At 36.3% G+C, this 16,435-nt stretch overlaps 1 protein-coding gene and 1 pseudogene across 12 annotated transcripts in view; both read left to right on the top strand.

Annotated features, from left to right (window-relative positions):
• The window catches only part of ST7L (suppression of tumorigenicity 7 like), a 138,468-nt gene that overhangs the window by 14,596 nt on the left and 107,437 nt on the right, over positions 1 to 16,435 (top strand). For all 12 annotated transcript variants that reach the window (XM_006092530.3, XM_006092520.3, XM_014458975.2 and 9 more), the window contains 4 exons: positions 4,455 to 4,533; positions 9,262 to 9,416; positions 10,879 to 10,976; positions 11,225 to 11,339. In XM_006092530.3, the coding sequence (XP_006092592.1) occupies positions 4,455 to 4,533; positions 9,262 to 9,416; positions 10,879 to 10,976; positions 11,225 to 11,339 (447 nt within the window). The remainder of the gene's footprint in view (positions 1 to 4,454; positions 4,534 to 9,261; positions 9,417 to 10,878; positions 10,977 to 11,224; positions 11,340 to 16,435) is intronic.
• On the top strand, positions 2,371 to 3,314 carry LOC106697761 (annotated as a pseudogene).

The following is a 16,435-nucleotide window of genomic DNA, read 5'->3' on the forward strand; positions in this document are numbered from 1 at the left end:
ACAAAAGCATGGATGGAGTGTTTGTGTGAACTAATATAAATTCAAAGTAAACATCATTACATAAAAGGGGTACGGTCTTTTTTTTTTAGTTTTATTCATTTCAAACAGGCCGGATCCGCCGCAGGCCCTAGTTTGCCCACAGCTGGCCTAGACCTTATCTCGGCCAAAATAAGATTCCACTGCCTTTATTATTTCTTACTAATGCCCTCTTGGCCTTATTGTGAGGGGACCTTCCTGTAGGAGAATGCATTCTTTGATAGTAAGGGGAGTGGGATGCTGATAAATGGAACTGGTAAACATTATCACTCCCTCCCTACTCTACTATATACTTGAATTCAGTGTATCCAAGGGCCAGAATAATGATGAGCTTCACTGTTAAAAAAAATAAGTTAAAGGTGGAAACCCTATTATAGGTTCCTTGATTAAAAATGGCTACTCCCAAACCTGAACTTTAAATTGTCCCTTTGGCACCTGAAGATTTTTATACTGTAGAGCAATGCACCTTGGGAAGATTCAGGATAGGTGAGAAGTAAGACTTACTTTTACAAAGTAGGAGAAAGGAATATATCTTTTGGGGAGTGAGAAAGTGGATGTTGGGTAGGAATGGAAAACCTGCATGATGCATAGACCAATCAGAGGAACATTCTTCAGATAGATTAGTTATAGGAAAGAGTCATTAAGTTAAGGCTTTAGAAACTGGTTCTCTTAAAACCATGCATCTTGTTTTGGCCCTTGCACTTTGGTCGTCATGTACTTCTAGAGGTACACATAATCCCAGCTAAAGACCAAAATCAAGGACAGACTTTACCTGTGAATGCTAATCCAGAAATGGACTGTTGGTTCCATATTGATCTTTTCAGACAAATGTGTATATATGTGTGATATGATAAATTTCTCTTGAATATTGTCATCAGAAATTACTACATTAGTAGATTTTGTTCTCATCCTGTTGATTTATCTAAAACAGAACAAACATATCCTCAAGGCCAGCCAATAGTGATTTTGGATAATTCATTTTCATGGTATTTTTTTTTCAACATTTAAAAACTAGGAGACAACATTAAAATTCAGATTTACACTTTAGAAATTTGGAAAATATGGCATACTTGGACCTACATTTCTACTTGGCATTAATCAGTTAGACCTGAGCTGTGATTCTTCTTTAGACAGTGCATATGTTTTTAGTTCATTCATTTATGTTTTTTGCCTAGCCTTTGTAGACATTAATATTTGTGATTCCTGATCTTGAGATAAATGCTAGTGTCTTTTCTGTTTATTAGCATGTTAGACTATTATTTAAATTGAAAATAAATAAATTTGATTGAATTGCTAACTGCTTGTGTTATTTTTAAGCATATTGAGAGCTCTTAAAGTGGACAGGTGAATACTAAATCAGCATTTTACTTTAAATTATTCCTTAACCTTTTCTTAGAAGGAAATACATATTTTTCTTCCTTTACTTTATTTCCCCTTTGACTTAGAACTGCATTGGTTGTGAAGAATAATATTGAGAGGCTGGATAGTGCAGTTGAAAACAAAAGAATAAGAAAAAATGCTTAAAGCTGGATTTGATGACCTTACTAGAAATAAAAGACATGCAAATGCAAATGAGGTCATTTTCATGTATTAATAAAGACTGATATTATTCAGTGTTGGTAAGGCAGTAGGGAAACAATCACTCTTCTACACTGCCTGAAATAATGTAAATTAATGCAATTTTATTGGGAGGAATTTTGGAGTATAAATTCAGAATCTTTTAAAAGATGCATACATTTTAACCAACCATTCCACTTCTTGGTCGGGTATACAAAGGTAGATATTGAAATGTGTTTTCACAATATTTCTGTTTAGTAAAAAAACTAGAGGCCTGGTGCAAAAAAATTGGATGTAATCTAATTGTCCATCAAAAGAGAATTGGTTAAATAAATTGAGATATATTCTTAATATACTAGAATACCAAACCATTTAAAATGTTGGTAAAGAGCGCCATCACAGTATATTGAGCTCCATAGAGACAGTGTCAGGGTGGGTGCGGGCCCTTGGCGACTGTGTGCTCCCTGAGGAAAGTAATTAAACATGGGCAGTTCCTGGCCAGTGTGACTCAGTTGGTTGGAGCATCGTCCTGTACACCAAAAGGTAGGGGTTCGATTCCCAGTCAGGACACATAGCCTGGTTGTGGGTTTGATCCCCAGTTGGGGTGCATGTGGGAGGCAGCCAGTTGATGTTTCTCTCTCATCTCTCTCTCTCTTCCTCCTTTCTCTCCCCCTCCTTCTCTCTCTCTTTTACTCTCTCTCTCTCCCTCTCTCTAAATCAATTTAAAAATTTTTTTTTGAAAATGGGCAAAGGAGATCTAAGAAGCCAAGAGGCAAAATGTCTTCGTATGCCTTCTTTGTGCAAACCTGCCAGGAAGAGCACAGGGAGGAAGTGCCCAAGTACTTCAGTCAACTTCTTAGAGTTTTCTAAGAAGTGCTCAGAGAGGTGGAAGACCATGTCGGCTGAAGAGAAAGGAAAATTTGAAGACATGGCAAAGGTGGACAAGGCCTATTATGAAAGAGAAATGAAAACTTATATCCTTTCTAAAGGGGAAACAAAAAGGAAATTCAAGGACCCCAATGCACCCAAGAGGCCTCCTTCAGCCTTTTTCTTGTTTGTCCTGAGTATCGCTCCAAAATCAAAGGAGAGCATCCTGTCCTGTTTATTGGTGATGTTGCAAAGAAGCTGGGGATTTTGAAATCACACTGCTGCAGATGACAAGCAGCCTTATGAAAAGAAGGCTGCTAAGCTGAAGGAGAACTACAAGAAGGGTATTACTGCATATCGAGCTAGAGAAGAGCCTGATGAGGCAAAAAAGGGAGTTGTTAAGACTGAAAAAGAAAAAAGCAAGAAAATGAAGATGAAGAGGAGGAGGAGGAAGAAGAAGAGGATGATGCTAAATAAGTTGGTTCTAGCGTAGTTTTCTTTTCTTGTCTTTAAAGCATTTAACCCGCCCCCCCATACACAAATCACTCCTTCTGAAGAAAAAAATTGAAATGTAAGGCTGTGTAAGATTTGTGTCCTTTTTTTGTATGGTTAACACACTACCAAATGTGTTTTTAGACAGTCCTGTCCTGGTGATATTCTCAGTAGCCACTAACCTTGCTTGGTACAGTATGGAGGTGTAAATTGCCATGGAAATTTAAAGCAGGTTCTTGTTGGTGCACAGCACAAATTATATATGGGGATGGCAATTTTTTCATCATCAGTTGTCTCTGATGCAGTTTATATGAAATAATTCTTGTTCTGTTAACTGAATACCATTCTGTAATTGCAAAAAAGTTGCAGCTGTTTTGTTGACATTCTGAATGCTTCTAAATAAATACATTTTTAAATTTAAAAATAAAATATTGGTAAAGATTCACAAAATTTGACTTGTATCATGTAACTTATAGAAGAGAACCCACCATCAAAAATGGCAAATCTAATATTATATTTAATTTTATGTTGTATTTTAATGTTTCAGTAAAATGCTATTTACCTGGTTATTATCAGATGGGTGCTGATGTGCATCAGTTTGTCAAGTTGAGGAAGCATTAGCTGTCAGCTAGCTGGTGACATGTTTGATATTAGAAATGTATTTTTGTTACACAAGTAGAATATACTGTCTTATTTTCTAAGCCAAGACTAATATTTTGTTTCCAAAGGAAAACTCACACATTTTCCACATTATTCTTTCTGGACAGTTGTGGGTTTTATTCCAAAAACAACATTTATAGATTCTCTATTTTTCTTATCAACCTTGAAATAGGCCAGATAGTTTCATGAATCTACTTTATTTGTTTAATTTTTAAGAAACTTTACTTAGTGTGAAATTTTCATTTGGTACTGTAAATGATAGCTGATATTGTTATTTCAGAGAGATTCTAATTCAGGCTTTTGTTGAGTCTTTGTAGAAACTGACATTTTCCTTAAATGTACTATATTCTAAATTAATCCCCCCCTTTGAATACAAAATGTAAATTCAGACATTCTTCCTAGATTGAATCATTGATTAGACAAAGACTTTATTTTTTAACTTTTATATATTTCTAGCAGTTCCAAAGAACCTTTTCAAAATGATAAAGAGCTAGAATATTTCATATTGATTATAATATGTCACTCAAACTCTATTTTTATATGCATATAGTATGTAAATGTTCATGTATAATGATGTGATTAATTTGATTAAGTACCTTATGTGTTGTTATTAAAATAGACCAGAAAAACAGTATATTTCTTTTTATTATATGTGAAACTTCCAAATTTAATATAAATTTCTCATAAAGTTAATGTGAGCTAGCACCCCAATTTCTTCTTTCTTACATTTAAGAACATGTTATTTAAGTCTTTGTTTACTCTCCTAGCTCATTCTTCATGTGTTTTGCATAAGATTATTTATGTTTACATCTCATCTACTTTTTGAAATATTTTTCCTACAGTTATGCAGAAGGCATGGAGGGAAAGAAATCCTTTATCTCGAATTAAAGCAGCCTACCAAGCTTTAGAATTAAACAATGAGTAAGTTTGAAATATATGGAAAATAAATTTGTTTTGAAGGAAACCCAGGCAAATGATTTAATGTTTCCTTTTGTCTGTTTCTTAGATACTTGGAGTCATTAGCAATCCCCTTTCTCTTTTTGCATACTAGAGACAAAATTTGCCATGTTCACCGATATGTGTTTTGCTTCCGAAAGTAAACTTATCTATGCATTGAATAGAAATTATGCTAGCAATACTTTAAAAACGGAGAGTGCTGATCTAATTGGTGATAATACTTGATATTAAAGAGTACTAAAATACTATGCCACTTGTTTTAATTTTGTTTTTCGTTTAAATCATTCATTTAAAGCATTCATTCAGCCCTGCGAACTTTAGTTACTAATGGGATGGGAAGCATGAGATGGGGATTCAAGATAAGTAAAATGTAGCTCTAACTTAATTTTTTTCATGTTAACAAGCATTTTTTATAGCTCTTTGTATTAACTTTATATTTTGAAAAGACAAAATGTAAAATCAGAAGTCAACTTAATATTTAAATGAGACAGATCAATGTGTATTAATCTAATACTAAAATATGGCCCCAGTTGGGATTAATCAGGGTATACTTCCTGAATAATGTGAAATTAGCATTGTCCCCTGTGTTCCTCCTCCTTCCCTCTCTCCCCAGATATATTATCCTTATTAAGAAGAGCTTCCCAAAGCAGAAGAAAAATGGTAGTATAGGGAATTCCAAAAGCAGTAAATCAACTTTATTGAAACTCTGGAAACTAATCAAAACTTTATAGCAACTTGGAGAATGCTTAATCAATTAAAAAAAATCAGTTGAATTTCTGTAAGAGAGCTTTGTAATGTTTTAACTTACACTGGCCCCATCCCCTACTCCCTAGTTCAGTGGCACCCTTGGAAACAACAGTCCAAATCCTGGTAATAGGTTCCTACTTCCAGAAGAAGTAGAATGGACCTAATTCTCAAAGAATTGTGGTTGTTTATTTGAAGGACCAGCCCAAGGGACTTGCCTTTCTTTAGTATAATTTGGAACTCACCCCGTACTGACACAACTACATTGGGTGGAGGGGCATTTGTTAAAACATTTAAAGGCAAATACACTAGTTCCTGCTGCCTGGGGCAAGGGATAAAAGTTGGGGCAAAAAATAGACAAATCAAAGCTTTGGAGGAAAGCTGGGGAATGAGATACTTTGGAAATAGAGATTTTGAAAAGCTACCACATATTCCTGAAAATCTCAAAGGCTGCACACCTGCCCAAGGTACATGCTTAAGAAGACCCTAAGCTCCCATGTTTGTCTAATTCTCAGCTTCTGTACAAACAGAAAGTGAAGGCTAAGGCAGAATTATAAACTGGCTGATTGAATGTTGAAGGTGTGCCCCAACACACACACACACACACACACACACACACAAACACACACAAAGCCATCTGCAAAGACTTGTTTTTGGTTCCAGGTGTTTAAGGCAATCTTTACCAAATTTACTGGCTGCCCACTAAGCTGAAGGAGTACTGCCATCTTAACAATATTGGTCACACATGATAGAGAATACGAACTTTACAAAATAAGTCAGAAAGTCACTAAACAAACAACTACAATAAGCAGTAACAACAAACTTTGGGGAGGAGAAGAAATCTGATTTTTAGAGTTTCCAGATTATAATATTCAAAATTCCCAGTTTTCAAGAACAAATTACAAGACATGCAAAAGAAACAAAATATGCCCCATACACAGAAAAGAAAGGAAATGAATAGAAATTGCCCTTGAGGAAGCCCAGACTTTGTACTTTCTAGACAGAGTCTTTAAATAAACTTTTATTTTTTAAAATGTGTTTTTAATTGATTTTAGAGAGAGATGTAGAAAGAGAGAGAAACATTGATGTGAGAAACACCAATCGATCGCCTTCCACATGCATCCTAACTGGAGATTAAACCACAACTTGTGTATGTGCCCTGACTGACAATCAGACTGGCATCCTTACAGTGCATAGGAGAATGCTCAACTGACTGAGCCACACCAGCCAGGTCTAAATCAACTATTTTAAACATGCTCAAAAAGGTAAAGGAAGCCATGTACAAAGAATTAAAGGAAAATAGGAGAATTATGCCTCACCATTAAAAAGTAGGTAGAAAGAGATAGAAATAAGTAAAAGGAACTAAATAGAAATTCTAGAGTTGAAAAATATCACCAAAATAAAAATTTTTCTATATGAATACAGCAACAGATTTGAGCAGGCAGAAAAAAATCAGTAAACTGGATTTAGATCAATTAAGATTACCTAGTCTGAGGAGAAATAAAAATAAAGGAATGAAGAAAATGAACAGAACCTAAGAAACCTTTGGTACACTATTGAGCATACCAATCTATCACTATTCACAGATGACATAATACATGCAGGATATTGTAAAGAATACACACACACACACACACACACACACAAATTATCAGAGCTAATAAATGACATCAACAAAGTTGCAAGAGACAAGATCAACACATAAAAATAAGTTGTATTTCTATATACTAGCAACGAACTATCTGAAAAGGAAAAAAAGAAAACAATTCCATTTACAATAGCATAAGAAATATTAAAATACTTAAGAAGTTTAGCTCAGCTGGTGTGGCTCTGGTTGAGAATGGACGTATAAACCAGGAGGTCATGGTTCCATTCCCAGTCAGGGCACATGTCAGGGTTGCAGCCTCAATCCCCAGTGAGGGGCAGCCGATCAGTGATTCTCATCACTGATGTTTCTATCTCTCTCCCTCTCCCTTCCTCTCTGAAATCAATTTAAAAAAAAAAAAGTTTAACCAAGGAGGTAGAAGACTTGTACACTAAAAACTAAAAAGTATTGTTGAAAGAAGTTAAAGAAGACCTAAATAAATGGAAAGACATCCCATGTTCATGGATTGAAGACTTAATATTGTTAAGATGGCAGTACTCCTCCAGTTGATCTACAAATTCAATGTAATTTCAATCAAAATGTCAGTTGCTATTTTTTGCAGAAAGGACAAGCTGATTATAAAATTCACTTAGAATTGCAAGAGATCTCAAATAGCCAAAACAGTCTTGTAAAAGAAGAATAAAGTTAGAGGACTTACTTCCTGATTTCAAAACTTACTATGAAGCTAAAATAATTAATTCATAAGGATAGACAGATTAATTTAATCCAATGTAATGAAGAAGTCTCTGTTGATTAGTGAAATTATTATATGCTTCAAATTAAGGTATTAGTTGAAGGATGCTGAAATGGTATGATTTACATCTTCCAAATGAAAGATCTGTCTTGTCCCCAATGAAAAAATTTTTTTAAAAATATGTTTTAATTAATTTTAGAGAGAGAGGAAGGGAGAGGGAGAGAGAGAGAAACACCAATAGATTGATCAATTGGTTGCCTTCTGCATGCCCCTTACTGGGGATCAAGCCCACAACCTGGGCATGTGCCCTGACCTGGAATCAAACCCATGACTTCTTGGTGCATGGGATGATGCTCAACCAAATGAGCCATACCAGCCAAGGCTTGTCTCCAATTTTTTGTCGCTATCTTGCCATCACTTTTGTTCCATGCTCACCTTGTACTTTTATTAATAATTTCTCCCCTATTGTAATGCAAATCATATATGTAACATTAAATTTTCTGGTAGCCACATTTAAAAAGTAAAAAAATATATTCAGTTAACTTGAATAATATATTTTATTTAGCTACATTCAACATATTAATATGTTTTAAAATATATTCAACATTAAAAATAAATTGTTAATTAAGTATTTTATATTCTTTTAAGTCTTCAAAATTCAGTGTGCGTTTTACACTGACCATACACTGACTGGTGTGCATCTCAGTTTGGACTAGACACATTTCAAGTGCTCAGTAACTACATGAGGCCAGTGACCACAATACTGGACAATCTATGCTTAGATAATCAGAACTAGGATGTCTCTAGAAGAGAAATGAACTAGTTATTTCTGGGAATAGAAAGGAAACTTTCTGTTTCTCTTTCTTTTTGTCCTCAAACAAGTTATTTTATTAGACAGCTTTTGACTTAAAGGCTATAAAGAGAAATCTGTGTTTTGGTGGGGTGAAGAAAAGGGAAACTTGGAGTCAGCATGGGTGTGACAGGTGAGAGGAGGACTGTAGGAGGAAAGGCTAGGCTGCAGATCAAGGGATGTTTTGTTGCAGTGCCATTGTTGATAAAGCTGAGAGAGGATGGGGCAGCACAAAGAGGAAATATCAGTGTAGTGAAAAAAGTCTAGTCCTGGAATATGTTTTTGAGTCGAATTGGAAAGGTGCCTAATTGGCCATGTGATATTCTTGTCAAACATCACACTTTCCTATACCTCCATTATCCATTTGATGGATATTACAAAGTACATAGTGACTTAGAGCAGGCATGACCACTAGAGTACATAGTCCCTTGAATAACTGTTAGATAATTCTTTATATATCTTTTCTCCCCTCTTCCACAAAAGGAAAATACAGGATAACATCAGAATGAATATAGAAGTAAAAGAAAGTAAAGGGAGGGAAAGAAAGATAGGAAAGGAAAAAATGTGCAAATAAGACATTAAGACTATACCAGTATGCCCCTAATAAATTAAAATATTGATGGAAGTTGTTTTTATTCTTCAAGAGATGGAAAATGTAGGGAAAGGCAGGGAAATATAACAAAGAACAAAGGGACATACCCAAGAGATATACTTGCTTTACTGTTTTACTTAAAATTGTCTTGCTTGCTTTCTCCATAGCTGTGCCTCTGCATATATTCTACTGGCTGAGGAAGAAGCAACAACTATTGTTGATGTTGAAAAGTTATTTAAGCAGGCACTTAAGGCAGGAGAAACGATTTATAAGCGGTCGCAGCAGTGTCAGCACCAAAGTCCTCAGCATGAAGCCCAACTGAGTAAGCAAATAAGAATGAATTTTTACCTGTTTTTTTACTTCCTGCAATTGGCTCTTTTATGTTTAAAACACAAAACAACAATAATAAACTTAATACTTAGAGGTAGCTACTTTTCCTAAGTGATAATCTATTCATAATATCTACAAGCCAGAAAGACTAAAGTACATATTGGCTAGAGAATGCTTGTGGAAGGAAACAGATCTGCTCTTGTTATTGAGAGATGTGCTGCTCTAAGACTTAATAGTAATTTATTTCATGTGAGAATTGGGCTGGTCATTGGAGAACACAACTTAGAACCACGAGAGCCTTCTAGTAATGACAAGCAGCTATTACCTTTATCCTTACCTTACCCCAAGCAATCGTAGGGGAACATCAATTGGTTGCTCTTCAGACTATATGTATCTCTATATAGTGCCAGGGAGTGGCCCCTTTAGCACAAAAACCAGCCATATTTGGCATGGATTCTTTCTGTGGTTGATTTTTCTCTGTTGTGTTTGAGATCTTATGAGCCATAGCAACTGAGGTCCTTTCTTTCTCCTTACAGAGATACTCTCCCAATTATGATTGAGACACTTTTACCAAAGATGTTAGAATCTGTAGTACTGCTGCTTCCTGCTTTTTTTGTGTGGCCAGAGAGTTTTAGTTTCATGATTTTGGCAGATAGTGGGCCATAAATTGACATATGTGTACATAATGCATTATCTGCTAGCAGTTAAGTTCTAAATCTTTTATTTGTGGAAATTAAAATTTGGTTTACGTTTTCTCTCTAACTAAATATTGATGTATACAGTATGTTTCATTAATGCTTGTTATAAAACACAACTGTGAGAATATATAATTTTGCAGTCTGGAACTAATGAAACTGCATTTATAAAAAAAGTTTAGCCGTTTGTCCTTGTATCATCTCAAATATGGTTGAGATAGTTACAGAACTATTAGTTTGCTCTTTCTAGAAGTAGTTTTATAGTTTATTAGTTAGTATCTATTGAGCAAAAGTTTGCACTAGCCATGGGAATTTTGTCTTTAAAATCTTTATTCAGTTAAAACAATAAATAATGTTAAAATAATAGATTGTTTATGCAGACATGTAAAATAATAGGTTAATGTTACTTCTCCCTATTGTATGTGTTTCTTTTATATTAATATTAACATGCATTTGTCAAGTATACACAGATTATTTTCTATATTCTCAGGTTACCTTTTGATAGAGGTAAAAGTAATTCAATATATACATATTATGCTTTTAATATAAAAAACTTCAAACATATACACAAATAGAGCAGTATAATGAACCCACATTTAATGTTTATCACCCAAATACAACAATCATTAATATTTTTCCATTCTGACACATTTAATTTTAATTAAAGCTGCCAGAGTAAGCAAATAAAATTAATGGATATGTTAATGAAATAGAAAATCATAATACAAAAATGATAGCTGTGTCATTTTTTTTAAATAGGGAGAGATACCAATGTACTGGCTTATATTAAAAGAAGATTGGCAATGTGTGCAAGAAAATTAGGAAGAATAAGAGAAGCAGTAAAAATAATGAGAGATGTAAGTGAATTTGATAACTGGACCTTCATATTCTTCAAAAAACTAAAAATGTGGTTTGAGTTGCCAGTTATTTTAATGTAGAATCATTGTTTTTTAATTGATAGTTTTTATGAAAAGATATTATTGCTTAAGGATAGAGTCCCACAGTTTTGTTAAGAAACAAAAGAATTTTTATTTCAGTGAATCTGATTCAACTCCATTGAGTTCCTTTGCTGTAATTTTAATATTTTTTTCCTTTTACAATACAGTTGATGAAAGAATTTCCTCCTCTTACCATGTGGAACATCCATGAAAATCTCCTAGAATCACTTTTAGAATTACAGGCCTATGCAGATGTTCAGGCAGTCCTAGCAAAATATGATGGTGAGTGATATTTGTTTTAGTTGATCACATGGTTAAAGAATTTTTTAAAATTATGTAATCATAAGTACAATCCTATTCTAGTATTTCTGTGATTTTCTTTTATCATTCTTACCAGTCAATATTTAGAATCCATGGGTGCAAGTTGCTATTAAGAATCTTCTAAGTGATTCAAATTAAAACCACAATGAGAACCATCTCACACCTGTCAGTGAAGATGGGAATGCCCTAGCCGGTTTGGCTCAGTGGATAGAGTATCGGCCTTTGGACTGAAGGGTCCCGGGTTCAATTCCAGCCAAGGGCACTTGCCTGGGTTGCGGACTCGATCCCCAGTGGGGGGTGTGCAGGAGGCAGCCAATCAATGATTCTCTCTCATCATTGATGTTTCTGTCTCTCTCTCCCTCTTCCTTCCTTTCTGAAATCAATAAAGAAATATATTAAAAAAAAAAAAAGATGTGGAGAAAAGGGAACCCTTATGCACTGTTGGTGGGAATGCAGATTGGTGCAGCCACTATGGAAAACAGTATGGAGACTATTCAAAAAATTAAAAATGGAACTGCCTTGCCCGGCTGGTGTAGCTCAGCGGTTGAGTGTGGAGCCAGGAACCAAGAGACCACGGGTTCCATTCTTGGTCAGGGCACATGCCCAGGTTGCAGGCTTCATCCCCTGCAGGGGGCCTACAGGAGGCAGGTGATCGATGATGTTTCTCTCTTATCAGTGTTTCTATCTCTCTATCCCTCTCCTTTTCTCTCTCTCTAAATCAATAAAATATTTTTTAAAAATGGAACTGCCTTATGACCCAGCGATTACACTTCTGGATGTATATCCAAAGAAACCAAAACACTAATTTGAAAAAATATATGCATCCCTGTGGTCATTGCTGTGTTATTTACAATAGCCAAGATTTGGAAGCAACTCAAGTGCCGTTTAATAGATGAGTGGATAGCCGAAACCGGTTTGGCTCAGTGGATAGAGCGTCGGCCTGCGGACTGAAGGGTCCCAGGTTCGATTCCGGTCAAGGGAATGTACCTGGGTTGCGGGCACATCCCCAGTAGGGGGTGTGCGGGAGGCAGCTGATTGATGTTTCTCTCTCATCGATGTTTCTAACTCTCTATCCATCTCCCTTCCTCTCTGTAAAAAATCAATAAAATATATTTTAAAAAAAATAGATGAGTGGATAAAAAAAGCTGTGGTACATATATACAATAGACGATTACTCGACTATAAAAAAGAATGAAATCTTACCATTTGCGACAGTACAGATGGACCTAGAATGTTATGTTTAGAGAAGTCAGTCAGTAAAGACAAATACATTATGATTTCACTTATATATGGAATCTAAAGAACAAAATAAATGAACAAACAAAATTGAAACAGGCTCATAGATGCAGAAAATAGATCGATGGTTGCTGAGTGAAAAAGGTGAAGGGATTAAGAAGTACTAATTGGCACTACTTCACAAAATAGTCATGGGGATGCAAAGTATAGCATAGGAAATGTCATTTCAATTGTAATAACTATGCATGGTGCCAAATGGGTACTGGAAATATTGGGGGAATACTTTGTAAAGTATATGATTGTCTAACCATTATGCTATACACCTGAAACTAATACAAAATTTTTTAAAAAGAGTCTTTCAAAGATTTTGGGAATATCATGCTAAGTAAAATAAGTCAGACAGAAAAACTTAAGAACCATATGATTTCACTCATGTGGGATATAAAATTAAAAGCATCAAATGAACAAACAAGACAAAAAACACACACACAAAAAAATCATAGATGCAGACAGTAGTGTGGTGGTTACCAGAGGGAAAAAGGAGTTGGGGGAGGTAGCCAAGGAAAAAGGATGTCAAATATATAGTGATGGAAGGAGATTTGACTTTGGATGGTAAACACATAGTACAATATACTGGTGATGTGTTATAGAATTGTACACTTTAAATCTATATAATTTTATTAACCAATGTCACTCCAATAAATTTGATAAATAGTTTTTAAAAAAGAATCTTCCTTATCAGGAATTTTGGAAGCAAAGGCCTGTAAGGAGGAACTTTTCTTCTGTCAATATTTGTTTGCTGAGTACCTACTATGAGTGAGGCACTTGGCATACAGTAGTGAACAAAAGGACATGGACTTAGCTCTCGTACGATTTACAGTTTAGTGGAACAGACAGACAAATGAATAGTAGTTATATTGAAACATGATGTGTTAGCTGAGATAATTGGAAAAGTATGAGGTGCTGTGCACAAAGGATGGTACCTCATTTGTTTGGGAGTGTCAGGGAAGGCTAACAGAAGTTGCTTAGCAATATGTATGTATAGGAGTAATTCAGAATAACATTTTACAATGCTTTTTAGTTACAAAGCATAATTTATCTTATTTGATATTTATAATAATCTTGTGATGTGGTAGAACAAGAATTTTTACTATCTCCAGTTAGTAAAAAGAAAACTGAAGTTGAAGAAGGTTAAGTAATTGTCTAAGGTCTCCCAGCCAGGAAGTGGCAAGCCTGAACTTAAATCCAGGTATTCCATTTCTTTGTACTAGTCTTCTAATAGTAAGAAGTCAATATAATGCCTATTTTTATTATCCTATATAATAAAAGCCTAATATGCAAATTGACCAAACGGTGGAACGACTGGTCGCTATGACCTGCACTGACCACCAGGGGGCAGACACTCAACGCAGGAGCTGCCCTCAGGCCCCAGGCCAGCCAAGACATGTGCCAGAGGGAGTCCCCTCCCCCATCACCCTGCCTGTAGCCCTGCAGAGGGAGGTGACTGGCAGTGGCGGCGGTGGGGGGGGCGGGGCCGGCTAGTGGGTGGCACCAGGCCGGCCAAGGCAAGTGCCAGCAGGGGCCCCCCAATCGCCCTCACCCTACAGATCGGCCCTGATCGCCAGCCAGGCCAAAGGACCCTACCCATGCATGAATTTCAGGCCTTTAGTTATACTATTAACAGTGCAAATTTAACACAAATGGAGTTGGGAGAATTTTATAAGGCATAGCCTTTCTCCTCATTCTGAGTGAGTCATCAGCTTTTAAACCCAAGCTGCATATATCCTAACTAGCATAATGCTTCTGATTACATCTTTCACTATAAGAGGACATACTAGTTTTATTCACACTTGTCCATTTGTAAGTTCCTACCCATTAGCTTGGGAATCCTTATGACTTGGCAGGTTTGAAATGTGTTACACTTGGAAAGAGAAGTTTATTTCTTTTAAACATCTGGAATTCTTACGAAGTGCTTCAGAATACTGTGGGCTCATGGAGAAATTTATGAGAAATTCTTTCCATATGTAACTGATCAGATGCATGGCCTGCTTATGATGCTTATGATGAACAAGCTTAGGAACCAAATATAAAACAGCAGATAGGACCTGATTAATTAAATCTAAAATAAAACTCACAACTTAGATATGCTTCTGTGTTTTCAGTTATTTTTATGAGTCCCCAGTTTTTACCATTCTAGACTTGTGAAGTTAAAAGCAATTTAGTTCTTTAGTTCTTCATTTGCCGGAACATCTATAAAATCGAAAACTTGAAAGGAATTCTGTGGCCTTACTCTCCTAATAATATTATTTTAGGCATTATTTTTTATTTTAGTTGATATACAATATTAAATTAGGTTCAGGTATATAACATATTGATTAGGCATTTATATACCTATGAGACAATCAGCAGATAAGCCTAGTACCCATCTGACTTCATATATAATTATTATAATATTATTGACTACTAGAGGCTCAGTGTACAAATTCATGTATGGGTGGGGGCCACTGGGGGTGAGGGGATGCAGGAGGTAGGTCGGCTGGCCCTGCCCCCGATTGGGGTGGGGGGGGATCGGGGGCAGGGCCGGCTAGGGGGAGGGGCTGCAGGTGGTTGCAGGGTTGCTGATTGGGGCCGATTGGGCCGGTTGGCCGTCGCAGTGCACGTCATAGCGACTCGTCATTCTGTCGTTCCGGTCACTTGGCTTTTATATATATATAGATATTTCCTATGCTGTACTTTACATCTCCAAGACTAATTTTATAACTGGCAGTTGATACTTGTTAATCCCCTTCACCTTTTCCTCTCATTTTCCCCAACCCCCTCCCATCTGGCGACCATTAGTTTGTTCTCTGTATCTATCTGGTTATTTCTGTGTTTTTGTTGGTTCATTTATTTTGTTTTTTAGATTTCACATATAAGTGAAATCGTATAGTATTTGTCTTTCTCACTATGCTTTATTTCACTTAGGATAATACTCTAGGTCCATCCATGTTGTAGCAAATGGCAAAATTTCTTTCTTTTTTTATGGCCAAATAATATTTTATTGTATACTAGTGGCCTGTTGCACAAAGATTCGCACAATAGGCCTTCCTTCCCCTGGCTGCCGGCACCGGTTTTCCTCCAGCACCCAGGACACAGGCCTTTGGTCCAGCCGCAGCAGCGAGGCTTGGCTTCTCTGCTCTGGCTGCTCCCAGCTCTTCGAGCGGAGGCCAGGACTGACTGGAAGCCTGGGTCGCCGGGGGCCACTCCTTGAGCAGAGTCCAGGGCGGGCTGGAAGCTTGACTTCCTCCGTCGCCGGGAGCAACCCAAGCCCCCTGCTCGCTCCAGCTCCATGGCCACTGCAATCTTCAGTCATCTTCAGTCTTCGCTCAGTGCCTGTATATGCAAATTAATTGCTATCTTTGTTGGGTTAATTTGCATACTCATCCTGATTGGCTGGTGGGCGTAGCAGAGTGATACCAATTTGCATATTTCTCTTTTATTAGTGTAGATACTATGTATGACATCTTTATCCATTTGTCTATTAGTGGACACTTAGGTTGCTTCCATATCTTGGCTCTTGTAAATAATGCTGCAGTGAACATAGGGGTGCATATCTTTTTGAATTAGTGTTTTGGATTTCTTTGAATAAATACCCAGAAGTTGGATTGCTGGGTCATATGGTAGTTCTATTTTTAATTTTTTGAGGAACATCCATACTGTTTTCCATAGTGGCTATACCAGTTTACAGTCCCTCGGCTTCTTTTTTTCCACCTTCTCTCCAACATGTATTCTTTGTTGTCTTTTTGATAATAGCCATTCTGACGGATGTGAAGTGATATATC

This window comes from Myotis lucifugus, unplaced genomic scaffold (genome assembly GCF_000147115.1).
Source record: "Myotis lucifugus unplaced genomic scaffold, Myoluc2.0 scaffold_101, whole genome shotgun sequence".
Lineage (NCBI taxonomy): Eukaryota > Metazoa > Chordata > Mammalia > Chiroptera > Vespertilionidae > Myotis > Myotis lucifugus.